The sequence below is a fragment of the Drosophila melanogaster genome, chromosome X (assembly GCF_000001215.4).
Source record: "Drosophila melanogaster chromosome X".
NCBI classification, from domain to species: domain Eukaryota; kingdom Metazoa; phylum Arthropoda; class Insecta; order Diptera; family Drosophilidae; genus Drosophila; species Drosophila melanogaster.
This window is the reverse complement of record NC_004354.4, coordinates 3,155,215-3,172,247: the sequence shown is the minus strand read 5'-3', so window position 1 is coordinate 3,172,247 and position 17,033 is coordinate 3,155,215. Positions and strand designations below refer to the sequence as shown.

Sequence of the window (17,033 nt, the reverse complement as noted above, 5' to 3'; positions counted from 1 at the left end):
TATTTATTATTTATGTCAAAAAGTTTGCAGTTTCGTTTTGCTGTCTGGCTGTTTAAGTTAGGAAAACAAATAATTTTACAATTTACACATTAAAAACTTACACACAAAATATAGACGAAAGAAAGCAATACCGTTCAAATTAAAATTAATGCAAATCGAACGAGAAAATTCGTATTTTGCAGTTTTCTCTAAGTGTGTGCGTTTTTTTTCTTTCTGTTGCATATTTTTTGAAAATATCTTTTCATCAACTTAGATCGTAGATCGTCGAGTGTCCTTATATATATAGTAAACTTGGCTGGTTACTGTCTTTTTCGTGGTTTTTTCCTTTTTTTTCTTCTTTTCTTTCTTTCTTTCAATTAGACTTATACGTTTCCATTGGTGATTTTTGTGTAATTTTTTTTGCAAATCCTTTTGTATTTTGTATGTGTCAACTTAAATCAAACAGTTATGAGAATCTTTTTACAGTTTAGCTTAGTCAATATGTAATAATACATAATAGTCATAATAATAATAATAATAATAAAAAAAAAAAACTTGGTGTAAAAAAAAAGGTTCGATGCGGTGTACGGTCTAACAATTTTGTTTATATAAGCACTTCAGTTTCAAAACCTACAGAACTACGAAATTTATGTATTTATATATAGCATGTGGGGCCATAATTAATAATGTAGAATTCGATAAAAAAAACTTAGCGTAGTCTTATGGCCTAGTGATATAATGGTCACTTACAACTACAAATTGTCCCACAAACGTTTAATCGATCCAATCAGAATTTGCGCTAAGTTTAGTTGCTCATCTTTTTATGTTGATTCTTTTGTTTTTTGTTTTTTTTTTTACTGGAAGCTACGATGACGTTACGACAATAAAATAAAATGCGCCACAAGACGAGCTCTTAACTGGTATATCTATGAGTAGATATACATATATCTATATCAATATCTATATATATATATATATATGCGATCGGCGCGCACTGTACAACAAGCATTAAATAAAATTTAAGTTACTACAATTTATGACGCTTCTTCCGCTAGAATTGCGTATTTCGCACTAACATCTAAAACTTATAGACACACTCAAAAAAAAAAAAAAAGAGTCGTTGGAAAAAATACATAATCCGTAGAGATTAGAGAATTACAATATATAGCATATTTTAGATCGAACTTAGCCGCGGACTCTTTAAGAGTCCCCTTTTGCTGTTATCCTTGGCAAGCCATCCAATTATCCTTGCGCGATATTCAACATACCAAATCATCCAGATCACGGTCAAATGTAGATGGCCTCGGAACCCTTGTTAGCCTGATGGCCACCGGATATGTAAAGATTATTTGCCGCCGGCGACTGAACGCCCTCGCTCCAATCGGAATTCGATCGCGGCGACGAGGAGGACCAGTGGCCAGGTGACTCCGGCGAGGGCGTCGGATAGCTATCCAACGTTTGGACCAAATGCTGCGGCGTATGGCCGCCGGAATGTTGGCTCGAAGGCGTTAGGTACTGGTAGAAGGCCTGCTGATTGTGCTGCGACGACGGCGACAACATATTGGTCGACGGCGATGAGCCGGACATTGAACTTTGTATCGAGGGCGGATTCATTTGACCCGAGTGAAATGAGTCTGCAAGTTGGGATGGTAGAATGATTAGTTAGCTAGTTAGCTAGTCCATAGAGTCCATCATGAGTGACCACTTACCCGGAGATCCACAAAATCCATTCAGGTCCAAGCCCGCTGAACCGAACTCCAGGCCTCCGAGTTGCTGCTGCTGTTGCTGCTGCTGCTGTTGCTGCTGCTGTTGCTGCTGCTGATGTTGCTGCTGTTGCTGTTGCTGCTGCTGCTGCTGTTGCTGGGGTGATATCGTTTGCATTATTGCACTATTCTTCGAGGATTGGGGCGGGGCGAGCATGATGCCCATATCGCTGCCCGTCGGCGAGATGATTCCCAAGCTTACGGGTGAGTTTTGTGGCCCCTGGCCAACACCACCACCACCACCTCCTCCTCCGCCGACCACGCCCCCGCCATTGGCACCGCCCAGCAAACTATTCAGATTACTGCCACCGAATTGCTTCTGCTGTGTGGCATGCCTCATCGCCTGAATGTGGGTGGGCGAGGTGGGTAGACTGGGTCGCGACTTGGCCGGCGATGGCGAGCCTGTAACAAGTAAATGGAAATAGATTAATACATAAAAACCCATTTGTAATACTTCGTAGACTTGAAACTCACCCAAGTAGGCGTGGGGCGATAGCGCCAGGCTGCTCTGCACCGAATGCGGCGGCGACTGATTCGAGTACGGCGGACTCAGTCCCTGTTCGTGGCTATTTCCATTGCCGGCTCCACTCAGACCGCCCATTCCGCATAGGCCGCCGGGCAGAACGCCGGGACCGACTCCATTTCGCTGGCCATTACCATTCATCCCGAGTCCTTGGCCATTGAGCAGCTCCTGCTGAAATGGCGAGCCCATCGAGTAGGCATAATTATCCAGCTTGATCATATCCAGACCATTGCCCTGCAGCGATTGCATCGATTGCGCATTCTGCAATTGTAATATGAGTGCATTTAGTGAACCACCCAATCCCACTTCCACTTCCACTTCCATCGTCACTCATCTCACAGTCGACTCCACTTACCTTGATGCAATCCTCATAGCTCGGCGGCTGCTTGGCGCCCGTGTTCGGATTGCCGTTCGCCAGCGGTGCGGCCATCGCATTCGAGTACATCGAACTGGTGTCGTACGGACTGGGCAGATTCCCGCCCATGCCCACGCCCACCGGCGAACCCTCCAGTTCGTGGGACATGGCCGCCACGGCTGCCGCTGCCGCTGCAGCTGCTTGTGCCGCTGAATTCGTTGGCGGTACACCCGGCACGCCCGACACTCCCCCCGTCAGCTGGCCCGGATTTAGGCCATTCAAGTTGGCGGCCTTTTTTGAGGCCGCACTTGTCTTTTTTGAACTTGCCTTGCGTCGCAAACTGCCCGTGGCATCCAGCCCATTGTCCGGACTGCCCTCGATTAGTTTGGCCTTCTTGGCCGCCTTCTGTTTGGCCGTTTGGTTGCTCTGCTTTCCGCTGGCATTGCCATTGCCATTGTTGCCACCATTTCCGGCGGAAATGACCGTCGGCTGTGTGATCAACTGCGGCTGCTGTTGACCCGGCGGCGGGGATCCGATCATTGCCTGCGGTGTCATGCTCAGCATTTGCGGAGATCGCGGCACATGCTCGTCCAGCAGCCTGACAATATCGTGATGCAGTCGCTCGCTGGCCACATCGCGTGGCAATCGATCCATGTGATCGGTAATCTCGCGATTGGCAAAATTATCCAACAGCGCCTTGCACGCCTCATAGCTACCCTCGCGTGCGGCCAGAAACAGCGGTGTCTCATCCTTATCGTCCTGGGCATCGCGATTGGCATGATGCATTAGCAGAATGTTCACCGCTTCGGTATTGTTAACCGCCGCTGCCCAATGGAGAGCGGTCTTGCCGGAATTATCCGCTGCATTAATATCCGCATCGGCTGTGATCAAATCCTCCACCATGCCCTCGATGGCTAGACGAGCGGCCAGTATTAGTGGCGTTGTGCCGTCATGCATTCTAGCATTTAGATTGGTAGCCCTATTCCTAAGCAATATCTGAAATACACCCATGGCATCGGCGGCCACAGCAGCGTGCAGCGGTGTCCTGCCCGTGTTATCCTGACAATTGGCATCCGCACCGGCGTCCAATAATCTCTTGGCGGCATCTGCTCGAGCAAAACGTGCTGCCAAATGCAATGATGTCTCGCCCGTTTTATCCATTGTGGCATTTAACTCGGCTCCCTGTGCCAATAGATCCGATATCACCTGGGCAGTACTGTCCTCATTGTTCTCGATATCCTCGCCAGTGTCCAGGCCACCGCCTCGTACGGCAGCAATCATTAGCGGAGTCAGTCCGCAAGGTCCACGTGCATCCACATCGTGCTTGCCACCATCCTGATGCGCCGGCGGTGTCATTATGGCCCGCACATCGACCACATCCAGATGGGCCTGCGACCAGACCCGCTGATCAGCCTCCTCATATTCGCTGACCATTGTATGATCACTGGCATAGCCACCATTGTTGCCCAGACCGACACCGGAAACGGGATCACTGCGCTGTCGCTTGGGCAACGGCATATCCGATTCATCGTCGGACCAATGAGCACCTGGCTGGCCAACACCCTGCGATTGCATGGCCACCTGCTTGTTGAGATTCCGCATCTCTTGGCCGTGTGGATCACGTCGACGTCGCGACATAACCGCCGCCGGTGCACGGAATCCCTCCGGGAACCAGGTGACGCCATGTGCCCGCTTTCTTTGCGTACTCAAGACCATGCCAAAGAAGGCCAATGCAATGATGACCAGTATAATGCCAGTAATTACGTATTTCACATTCGCCGGCGGCTCACCATTGTCCTCATCGCCGGGATTCTTGATGCCCCTAACACTGTGTATCTGAAAATCGTTCCGCAGCTGATGTTTGGCCGCCGTGGCAGCCAGAAATTCGGCTGCCTCAACGGCGTGCGTAAAGCATTCGGTGCATTTGCGATTGTCAATCTCCAAATAGATTTGAATGCCCGTCTGATGGACCTGTTGGGTGTACAGAATCTTGTTTTTTCTCGCAAAGTCCGTATCCTCGATCTCCGGCACGCGCACATTGTCCTTCCAATTGATAATGATGTCATGACCAAGAGCGTCCTTCTTCAACCGCACCGTTGTCCGCAGCATGTGGCTCATATTCCTAAGGAACTGAGCCTGAATCTCGCGGAATGCCTCCACATTCATTAGCATCACCACGGACATGGCACCCTCGGCCAAAACCGGTGACTGGGTCTTGTTCTCACAGTCGAGTCCGTCCCAACTGCATTCCGCATTATTGCATCCATAGTCGCAGAAACCATCGCCGTAATGCTTCTGGCAGTAGGCATCGAAAAGGCTATCGCAACTCTTCAATTTCCGTTCGCAATCGTGACCATCGTAGTGGCAGGCAGCATTGTTGCACTCCTCGTTGCATTTGCCGTTCTTGAATTTGTTCCAGCACTCGTTGGCCGTGCAATTGGCCCACGGATTGATGCCCAGTGAGCAATCGTTTCCATCAAAGTTGCAGGCATACGTATTGCAATCGGAATCGCAAATGCCGTTGCCCTGCTTTTCGGTGCAACCTCGCTTATCGCACATGGCACGTTGTTGCTCCAAATCAGCGGCATAGCGATCATTTCCGGATCCCGAACCGCCATTCCATCCCGGATAGTTGGCATCATAGATATCGCAGCGTTTGCCTTTCCATTTGCTCGGACAGAGGCATTCGTAATCACCGAGCAAATCCTCGCAGGCAGCTCCCTGGGCACAGGGATTCGGCGAACATTCGTCTAGCGTATCAATCTCGCAGTGCTCACCCAGTGTGCCCCTTGGACACTCGCATCTATAGCCGAATCCCTCGTCCGCGACAACACAGTTACCCACACGGCAGGGATTCGAATCACAATCCTGACCACTCAGCTCACAGTTCTTACCGTAGAATCCATTATTACAGATGCAGTGGTGGCCACTCTGTCGGATATTACAATTGCCACCATTCTGGCACGGACTCTGGGCACAAAAGTCCACCTTGTGCTCACAGTGCCGACCCATATGTCCAGGTCGACAGTTGCAGTGATAGTTATTGACCAACTGGACGCAGTCCAGTGTGCCGGCATTCGAACAGGGATTGCTTAGGCACTCGTTGATGTCGCCCTCGCAGCGGGCACCCACAAAACCGGGCTGACAGACGCACTCGAAGCCTCCAACGCGATCGATGCAGCTGCCGTTGTTGTGGCATGCTCCCGGTTTGCAATCATCCTTGTTGATCTCGCATATGATGCCCATCGTTCCCGGTGGACAGCTGCAGCTAAAGTTCATCACACGGTCGTGGCAAGTGCCGCCATTCTGGCAGGGATTCGGTGCACAGTCATCGATGTTCAGTTCGCAATTCTGACCCTGAAATCCCTGGCGACACTGGCATTCGTAGGCTCCGATGAGATCTCGGCACGTTCCACCATTCTGGCACGGTTGCGATTGGCACTCGTCGATCTCCTTTTGGCAATAGCTACCCGCGTATCCCTGGGAGCAGTAGCACACATGACTATTTCCATAATCCTTGCACGTGCCATTGTTGCACAACTGCCGCAGGCTCAGACCCTTCCGATCTGCTGCATCCTGACACGAAATCGTCTGAACATCGCACAGCTTACCCGTCCATCCTGCCGAGCATTTGCAGCTAAACTGATGCTTCATCTGGCTACAGGTCGCTCCATTCTCGCACGGCGATTGACCACACCAATCCACATATTCGGAACACTGTTTGCCCGTAAAGCCACTGGGACAATGGCATGTGTACTCGTTGTTTTGCTCGTGGCAGGTGGCTCCGTTCAAACAGGGATTCGAATCGCACTTATTCAACTTGTACTGACAATTGGCACCGGAATATCCAGCCAAACAGCTACAGTTGTAGCCATTGATGCCATCGATGCAACTGCCACCGTTTAAGCACGAGCTCTCCGTGCAATCCTCATCGTTCGTCTGACAATTGATGCCGGAGAATCCGAGTGGACAGGTGCAGGTATAGCTATTCACATACTGACTACACGTGGCTCCATTCTGGCACGGCTGACTCAAGCACTCATTGATGTCCGTCTCGCAGTGCTTGCCATCGAAGCCATCCACGCACAGGCAGCTATAGTCACCGATCCCATCCAGACAGGTTCCACCGTTCTGGCACGGAAACGAGGCACAATCGTCCGTATTGATGGCGCAATCTCTGCCCTCATAGCCCTTGGTGCAGAGGCACCTATACGATCCGGGAACATTCAAACAGCTAGCTCCATTCCGACAGGGTGAACTCAGTGAGCATTCGTCTATGTCCTCATCGCAATAGCGACCCGTATAGCCCAGTTTGCAGGTGCAGGAGAAGTCCAGGAAATTCGAGCTTGGCGTGCATTTCGCCTCGTTTTTGCAACGATTGCTGGCGCAGGGATCCATTTTGCTTTCACAATCCCTGCCCGTGAAGGGCACTTTGCAGACGCACTTGTAGCCGTTGACCTTGTCAATGCAGGTGCCTCCATTTCCGCACGGATTGGTCACACAGTCGTCAATATTCGTTTCGCACTTTTGGCCCGTATAGCCCGGCATGCATTGGCAACTGAAGGCGTTGAGCTTATCATAACAGGTGCCACCATGCTGGCAGGGATTGCTGCTGCACTCGTCTATGTCCAGCTCACAACGCTTGCCCGTGTATCCTGGCGGACAGTGGCAGATGAACTCATTGATTCCATCCTCGCAACGTCCCTCGTTCACGCACGGATTCGATGCGCACTCGTCCACATCGCTCAGGCAATGGGCATCGTAGAATCCACGCGGACACTCGCACTTGTAGCCATTCACCTGATCTATGCAGACACCATTGTTGGCACACGGACTGCTAATGCACTCGTCGACGTTCTTCTCGCAGTGCTGACCCGTAAAACCGGGCACACACTGGCACTTGTACGAATTGATGCCATCGATGCAGGTGGCACCATTGTTGCAGGGATTACTGTGGCATTCGTTCACATTGACCTCGCAATTCTTGCCACTGGTTCCCGCCTGGCACTGACAATAGTAGCTGCCCACACGATCCTGGCAATGGCCATCGAACTGGCACGGATTCGATTCGCATTCGTTGATCTGCTTCTGGCATATGTAGCCCGTGTAGCCGGGATCACAGAGGCACTTGAAACTGTTCACATCGTCGATGCACTTGCCCCGATGGCAGGGATTCGAATCGCAATCGTTGATATTGATCTCGCAACTGGTGCCCGTATATCCCGGCGGACATTCGCAGCTGTAGCCCGCTATAGAGTCGTGACAGATGCCACGATTCCGGCATGGTTGCGACTGACAGTCGTCTATATTGATTTGACATCGTGCGCCCGTAAAGCCCAGGGCACAACTGCATTTAAAGCCATTGATCTTGTCGTGGCAAGTTCCATCGTTCAAGCAGGGATTCGATTGGCATTCGTCAATGTCGATTTCGCACTGTGTGCCCGTGAATCCTGGCATACAGACGCATCGGAACGTTCCCGGATCATCCAGGCAAGATCCCTCGTTCTGGCATGGATGCGATTCGCACTCATTGATGTTCGTCTCGCAGCGCGGACCCGTAAAGCCCTGGGAGCAATTGCATCTGTAGCTGCCCGGTGTGTTCACGCATATGCCATTGTGTTCGCACGGTGATCCCTGATCGCATTCATCTATGTCCTCTGAACAATCCACGCCCTTGTAGCCGGTGGCACAGGAACAGGCATAGGAGCCGTTTATCGGACTCGTGTCACAAATGGCGTCCGCATGGCAGGGATTCGAGGTACAGGCATCGTCCAGGTGGCACAACAGACCCGTCTTGCCCTTCGTACACTGGCAATAGAAGCTGCCAACGCCATCGATGCACGTGGCTCCGTAGAAACAGGCCGCCTGTTTGCAGTCATCCGTGTTGTTGCTGCAGTCCAAGCCCGCCCAGCCATTCACGCAGATGCAGCTGTACGATCCGTGAGTGTTTGTACAGGTGGCTCCGTTCTGGCACACCGGATGATCCCGTTGGGCGCACTCGTCCACATCGTCCTGGCAGAATCTGCCCGTGAAGTTCGGTGGACAGCGGCAGGTGTAGTCCGAGATGCCATCGATGCAGGTTCCTCCGTTCTGGCAAAGATGTCCCAGGCAATCGTCGTAGTTCTGTTCGCAGTTCTTGCCCTCGAAACCTTTGGGTATAAATCACAATGTCACCGTTAGTACTGAAGATCTTTTGTTTTAATGCTAGAATATCCACTTCAAGTAGTTTAGAACTATCAAATTTTTCAAGGGGCGGCCGAACGTTCAAGAAAATCCATTTACAAGTTTCTATTTCATATCATATTTAAGGTGAGTTTTTCAATAAAATAGGTAATTCCGAAAAATATTTACATTTTTTTTAGAACAGAATAGTTTTCTGGGTAAAACGGTCACACTTCCACCCCACTCCCCTCGCTGACTAAGCGCTCTATCTCCCTCGCACCCACAGTGCAATGAAGTGCATAAACAGATTTATGGCAACATCATAAAAATACTTCAATAATAAACGTTTAAAGCAACAAAAAGTGGTTGAGAGACCAGCAATAATAGCAACAACAATGCAAACAAGGGGAAGAGCGGGCAAGCGAAGGAATCGAACAAAAGGAACGGGCCGCTTAAAGCTGTAGTTGCTCTGCAGCTGTGCTGCACATGTTGGTTTCTCAGAGAGCAATGGGGGAGAAGGAGAGCAAGACAAATGCGCTCTCTCTCTCTCTCCACCGTTGCGCCTGCGCTTCGCATATAAACGGCAGCGCATCAGCGCTGCTCCTTTTGGCTTATTTCCCGCCAACTGCGGCCACAATTATGAGCCCTAAAGTCAGCTACATTTTTCTTTGCTCCGCTTCGGCTACTTTTTGAACCTTTCGCTGGCAGCACTGCTGCGCATGCGGAGCGAATGGGCAAACAAAGTGTAACGTGAAAACAGACAAGGCAAGGCAAAAAGCGCGCAGACGCACACACACATACAGCCATCAGCAATCGAGCAAACAAACACACTCGCACAACAGAGGGCAGCATAAAAGAAAGTTTGCTGTTATCTTGGATTTCAGAACAGCAAACAGTTGTAATATAAATTTAAGGGACATTTTAGTTCGAATTCAGTTAAAATTGTATTCTATTCGATATGAATACATGGTAAAATTTTAAGGGATTTTTGTATAGTTCGTGAGTGCACTACTTTTGTGCCCGCTGCTGTGACAGCATATATGCGGCCACTCACAAATACACAGCAACGTCATGTCTTTCGTTGTTCTTTCCCACGGTCTCATATCTTGCCCCAAGCCTCTGCCGCAGTCGACGGCTGCGTCGCTGCCGCGGTCAAATGCGCGCCAAGCCATCTGCCCTCTCGCTCGCACTGCCGCCTTCCCTCTCTCACAACAATGGAAAAATGCCGTTTATGCTTCATTTTTTCGCTCTCTTCTTGCTCTCTCGATCGAGTTTTTGGACTTCGTTCATTGCGCTTTATTTTTCTTGGTGTTTGTGTGTGTTGGAGGAATTAAATCGCATTTTATGTGCCTGCAGTGGTATTTTTTTTTTTTATATTTTTTAGAAAGATCGCTCTCTCGCTCTCGCCCACGAGATTTGTTTCTTTTAATGGATTTTCTTGCTTGGTCGGTTTTTTTTTGTGTCCATGCCACAAAAGAAGGGCTTCAAATACATAAGCACACACACACAGGCTTATGCATGCGTGTGCGGCATTTATTATTATTTTTATTATTTGCAATTGCAACTTGTTGCTGGATCGCAGGGGGAAAGAAAAAGGAAAACAGGAAAAAACCCAAAAAAAAAAAAATGTGATGAAAGTGACATTTTAAGTGTACCCCACACACCATTAACCATTTTTCCCTTCATTTAAAAATATGCCCAGCAGAGAGGGATGGCGCATAACATAACAACATTACAACAACATCTGTTTCATATTTGCTGCGATTTTATTCAAGTCACCCAGTCACTTAGTGACCGCACTTTGAACTCTGAAAACTGTTTGAAAACCCAATCGAATTAACCTTACTTCCGCTATCTTAAAATGTTCGGTTTACTTAGAAATTTTGAAAAGTTTTAAGGATTTCTTAAAGGTTTTGATTTCTCCGACTTTTATAATCTGGGTTTTCAAATGTAGTATGTATGTACATATATCTTAGATCCTCAAGGGCCCGATGGTCTTATCCCTCCGTTTTCTACATCAGCTCTTTAACCTTCTGTCGCCAATTGTCACCCATTCAGGGTTTTTCTTATTGTAATTTCGTATTCATCATGTAAATTGCTCGCATTGCATTTAAGCACACATGTGTGAGTGTGTTTGTGAGGTTGCCCACATGTGTGTTTGTGTGCAATTTTCAATTAATTCATTCCAATTGATGCGAATTGCACACGACAATTTACAAGCTGCACAAACTGCAGCGAGGGTAGCTAAAACAATTTGATAAGCTTCGCTATATATTCGTCGTCTGGCCTTTTAATTGCGACCAATCAAAAATTCTAATGAGCCAGAAAGCGCATATGAGAAGTGCAAAATAGATCGGTTCAGCCGGAGATCGTGTGAAAGAAAAAGGCAACTATAAACAGGAATTGGCAATATTTATAGCGGAAAATGGACTCGTATTAATTGGCTTCGGTGGGAATGTTTTGCTGAAAAAAAAAAAAATTAAAAAAAAAAACACAATCATCCTGTACAAATGGGTATTGAAGTATCTAGGGATAGACCTTTGGAGCTCCAACCAATTATAACGCTGAATGCATAGAAGTTTGCTTTTGATTTAACCCATGCTTGCAGCGATCGTGTGAAAGTGTGACCAAAGTAGGAATTTGCAATATTTATTGCTCTGGGAAATGTTATAACGCCTTTTTCGCACTCTGCCTTTATTGTTGTTTTTTTTAAAACTTAGACTGTTGGCTAATGTTGAGCAATTCCAACCGAATTACAACAGCCAGTGAACAGCCAAACAACGAACAACGTACAACGAAACCGACACGACACGAATCGCCCTGTGGACATCACGTTGCAATAAGAGTGCAAAAAAAAAAAAAAAAACATAATGGGAGGGGTAAAAAAAAGGGGGGAGGGGCAGGTCGGAGTTGCACTCATTATGCAAAATAAAGAAAAAAAAAAATAAAAGCACAGCAGCGGGCGGCAACTCACTAAAATTGTTCGCTGGGAAAACAAGTTGAGGGCACCGAAAAAGTAACAAGGAAAACGTTAAAAATAATCTAAGACAAACACAAAGAGGAAAAAGATTGAAGCGGCCCTTTGAAGAAAAATTAAAACCCAATAAAATGTAAGCATAAACAATTAGACTAGCTCAAAAAAAAAAAATAAAAAAAATAAAATAAAAAAACGAAACAGAACTAAATGAATCATCTCGAAATTCCGTGGGTAACCTATCGTAACTTCGATTATACGATTATATAGGGGAATTCCTCTGCTTTTTTTTTTTTGGTACCCAGCATTCTTCATCCATTCATTTTTGAACAGTTTCATGCCCAGGCGGTTAAACATCAGAAAAGCTTATTCAAGTGAGCAAATCTCGGCGAAAATTGCGCCAATTCCAGAGGCTATCATTTCCCCGTCTTCTTGGTCCATCCACTCGCATCACCGACCAATTCTTTAACCAATGATCTGCGGGGCGGATTGGATGCTTAAGCACAGTTACGCCCTAAGGAGGTCATGCAACACAAGCGGCCAAGGAAGCCGAAGAAGAGTGGAAGCTGCAGAAGAAACAGAAGAAAGGCGGCGGTGATGGGGCCACGATCTTTAAATTTGTAAAGCGCCCGGAACGTTGGAATGGAATGAAATGCACTGGGAATGGGCTGCGATGTAAAAGTTGCAGTCAAAAACTGATGAATGATGCTGGGCCGGTCGAGTCGGCAAAGGGGTTTTTCTTAGCTGACAAACGAGTTTGCCCCTTGTGGCAGCTACTTCAGATACTTCGGCGTGGGCGACTATTTCGGTCTCTCCTCCCCCACTTGGCTCGTGGCCAGTCATGAGTCATGACTCACCATCATCGATAACTGGTTATCGATAGGCGAACGAAGAAACGTTCTCATCGAAAAGCGTCGAAACATTCGCCTGATTGCTGAGAACTCAAAGCCTCGGGTGGACTATGGCTCAAAGGAATAATCCAAACCAATATCCAAATTGCATGCCCATCGTAACTTTGCTGTGATTCAGATTAGGAATATGAAATTTGCTATGTGGGTAGTTCGCGACAAGAGGTTATATTGTAATAAAATTTGATGTCCAATATTTTCGGTTTAAGTGGAAACTATTGTAACTTGAATTTGTATTAAAGGTGCCCATTCTTTGGTAATAATTTACATTCTTTCTAACTCGATTAATCTGGTTCCTACTGAAGAAGTAGTTATGAAATTTTTAGCTTAGCTTAATAACTAGCACTCACCTTTGGGGCACTTGCACTCGTAGGACAGACCGTTCGACCGGCAAATTCCGCCATTCTGGCACGGCGATGGCGAGCAGGGCTTGTACTTGGTGTCGCAATCCTTTCCCGTGTAGCCCGTGGGACACATGCACCTAGAACAGAAGCGAGAGGAGCAATTAAACGCGGGTTAACACCAATTAAACTCGGTCTGGCTGCCAGGCTACTGCAATGCCGGGGAAACCATAAAATCTGTCCCTGGCCTCAACTTCCGTTTTGCAGTTCGAATTCAGATTCGGATCTGGATTTGTATCTCAATCCGAGAGGTTTAATTCGAGCGGGTGTGTGTGTGTGTGTGTGTGTGCTTGTATATTGCTTAGAGGAGTTTCGACCGGTTTTTCGGTTACCACAAAACAAAAAAAAAAAAAAAAACAATGATATATTATAAAAAAAAAAACTCCAGTGGAGTATCTCTCTCTGGGACTCTCTTTTATGGCCGGGTTTCGGTTCACTTTGATTTCGTACTGCCGCTTCTTCTTTCATTCTTATACTGTTCGTTCTCTTTTTGTTTTTCTCCTTTTTAATAATGTGATTTAAACTTAATTTGCTTGTGCCTTGTAAGCCGAACCAAAACTCCAACTGCACTGGGATTCTTGAGAAATGTTTTTCAGCCATTAAAACGGGTTTGGGTTTTTGTGTTTTGGCCGCCTCGGGAGCACCTTAAAAGGCCAATGGACAAGACCACGCCCCTTCCAGCGCTAATTAAGACCATTAAAGAGCATTTAATTAAATTAAACAATTAAAAGGCACCAACGAAACAGCTCTGGCAATAGCCAGCCAGCCAGCGTGGCCAAAACACAACTCTTTGGGGATCTCAATTCTTCGAAGAAACACCGCGCACTCTTGCTAAGTTCACAATCTTCCCAAAAGGTTTTCGAGTAAATTACATTGAATTGAAAATTGCCGGTGCCTAACAAAGAACAGAAAAAACATTTCGAAAAAAAAAATTGATTTTTGATTGACATGTGAAATTCAGCAGGCCAATAGCCCAAGGGCCTCTCTCAAAAATTTTTTTTTTTATCTTCTTCAAATGAAGATTGTATTTCGGGATCTTTTTTGTCTTTTTTTTTTGTTGGGCGTGGGGCTCTTAATGAGCAAGTGAAATCTGCGCAGATTTCAAGCCATCCTATGAATCACGAAATTGTTGAACTTTATTTACAAAAAAAAGCTAATATTTTAGAAGCAAAGAAATGCCATTTTACACACAGCAACACTTAGCATTCATTGCACTCGAAATAAAAATGCAGTTCACCTTTGACCAACTCTTGTGAAAAATTATTCATGCATTAAACCGCTTAATATTCAATGGTTCCATTCCAATTGTCATGAATAACGAATCACGAATACCTTATCTACCTATTCACTTAATTATTCGCTTGTGTTCGACAGTTTGTTTCCATTAATAAATTCCCACCAACTGACAGTTGACAAATAAAATCGCTGTCTTTGCCAAAATAGAAACGAAACAAAAAAAAAAGAAAAAACCTAAAACCTCATAAACTAAAGCATGACTAAGCTGCGGCAGCAGTTTTTAGCATAGAAACATCATAAAGTCCCCAAATCGAATATGAAATTTATGCTAATTGCCCTGCCAGCCATTCAACAGTGGCAGAAGATCATTTAGGCCCCCCCATTCACTTTGCAATCGTAACGATTTATCTTGGATTGTAAAATTTTGAAGGCACACACACAAAAGGATCGAAAACGTAACGTATCTCAATTGAAGTGCAACTTTGGATTGAGATTGAGAGTTTCAAATTCAATTAAATGACATTTTCAACAAATTGTTTCAAGTGTATGCTAATTGCTTTGAAAACATCCGCAGTCAAACTAAACTAAAACAAACAGCAAACACATGTTCACATCGCACTTTTCTGCTCAAATGGTTTTTAGTAAAGATATATATTTAAATGCCCCCACACACACACCCCCTCCCCCCCTTCCTCCTCCTCCCACCGTGCACCCTTTCGATAATTTGTGTGTTTCAAATTAAGAATGCAAATGATTTCAAGCTGACACAAAACCCAAAATAAATGGAAAAAAAAAAATGAAACGTAAACGAAGTAATTTAATTTACGTGCCTGAACCAGTTCCCAAAAAAAAAAAAAAAAGTAAAACGCTGTGTCTTTCTAGACAAAAGATCGCCGGAAATTTGAGATCTTTTGTTCGACGACTCATTTTCTATAGGTCGATCGCGTTTTGTGTGTTTTAATTAGAGTGGAAATGTTGTTCGGCCAATTGGCAATTTGTTGTTGGCCTAAACGAATATCAATAAGCTATGCAAATCGCGACGAAATAAAATGAGATTTTTTAAATTATTACTCTTAAATTTGCCATTAATTAAAGGAAGCCAAAGCCAGCCAGCGGCCAAGCTTTAGATAAATATGCTAATCGTTTCGCAGCGATGATTTGTTATCGATTTCGGTGATTTTTTTGTGGTTTTTGCAAAAAACGCTGCAGAATCAGACGTGTTTGATCTTTTGTCGAACAGAGAAAACAATTTGCACTTGTCAGCAGGGAAGTTGAGTTATCACATCCGCTGACAATTCGATTTATTGACAATCGGCGCTTCGATTGATAATCAACAAGGCGGATTCGAATGCGTTGTCCACACCGATTTGTTTTGTTCGAAAAACGATGTTTTCAATGTGTAATCGATGGGTTAAACGACAATATATTAACAAGTTTTTTTATTTTTTATTCTTAATCGATGTCAAGGAGCGTGGTACTCACTGGTAAGATCCGTGGGTGTTGACACATGTGCCGCCGTATTTGCACGGATTCGACTGGCACTCCTCGATGTCATAGGAACAGGTGTCACCGGTGAAGCCCGGCGGACAGGAGCAGGTGAAGCTGCTGCTTCCGGCCAAAGCGGTGCAGGTGGCTCCATTCCGGCAGGGAGAACTTGCGCACAGATTCTTCGTCTCGCATCGTTCACCTGTGGATAGAGTGTTGTTAGCAGTGGTGATTAGTTTCCTGATGCTACATTTTCGTGGCAGATAACTCACCTGTATAGCCATTGGCACACGCACACGTGTACTCCTCCAGTGTCTTTAGCTGACAGGTGCCTCCATTGAGGCAGGTCACATGATCGCAGGCATTCGGTACCGCAATTTCGCACAGGGACTCGTCGAAGCCCAAAGGACACTTGCACGAGATGCCCGGACGGCCGTTGCGAAAGGTCACCTGACAGGTGCCACCATTTTGGCAACGCATCGAATTGCACGGATTGCGGTGTTCACAGTAGTCGCCGACATAGTGCGAATCGCATCTGGAAAAGATACAGATAGATGCGGATTAGCGGGTTTGCCATTAAAATGGGGTTGCAGGTGCCAATTTGAATGGGAGCAATGAGCTGCAGCCAGCAGCAGACACATATTATTTACACTTAAAAAAAAAAAATCGCAGAGTGGCGCCGGTGCAGAAAACTTCAACGTGCACCACATTCCCACTGGATTACGATAATGATTTTTGCCGCAGTGATTTACACACATATCCATATCGTTGGCTAGTTTATCGACTTGTCGGCTTAGTTGACCAAAGTCAGGAGCCAGATTCGCGCCGCCTGATAAATCCCAGCCCCCAAACGACACCAAAGTGTTAAAGCTGACAAAGTAGCCTCATTTCCGCTCGAGCTCTGCTCCTTCGAACACTTTCACATGCCTGGACTTGGACAAGTTGATCTGCTAAACCTATTGAACTGGACGCATATGTATATTTAATTATTTTTCTAATATAATCCCTGTTCTTTTTCTTATTTTCTCACAAGCAATATTTTCTGGCATAAATACAAAAAAAGGAAAAAATACTACAAATTGGTTGATGGAACAATATCTGCTCTCTTCCCATTGAAAACAACTCTCTTTTTACGCGACGTTGTTGCTGCTGCTTGACGACAACATTATGCCCGCTTGTTGTTACTTTTCCCTTGAGAAAACAATTTTTATGTACGGTAATTTGTGCGCGATCTTGATTGCATATTA

At 46.1% G+C, this 17,033-nt stretch overlaps 1 protein-coding gene across 2 annotated transcripts in view; it reads right to left on the bottom strand.

The window, feature by feature from the left end:
- Positions 1-26: 26 nt before the first annotated feature.
- N (Notch) overlaps positions 27-17,033 on the bottom strand; it is a 37,352-nt gene continuing 20,345 nt past the window's right edge. Inside the window, exons 3-9 of one of the 2 annotated variants that reach the window (NM_057511.4) lie at positions 16,059-16,321; positions 15,784-15,988; positions 13,015-13,145; positions 2,621-8,769; positions 2,217-2,526; positions 1,689-2,144; positions 27-1,613 (exon numbers count right to left, since the gene is read on the bottom strand). In NM_057511.4, the coding sequence (NP_476859.2) occupies positions 1,267-1,613; positions 1,689-2,144; positions 2,217-2,526; positions 2,621-8,769; positions 13,015-13,145; positions 15,784-15,988; positions 16,059-16,321 (7,861 nt within the window). In that variant the 3' untranslated portion in view covers positions 27-1,266. The remainder of the gene's footprint in view (positions 1,614-1,688; positions 2,145-2,216; positions 2,527-2,620; positions 8,770-13,014; positions 13,146-15,783; positions 15,989-16,058; positions 16,322-17,033) is intronic. The other variant, NM_001258581.2, reaches the window with a different exon arrangement.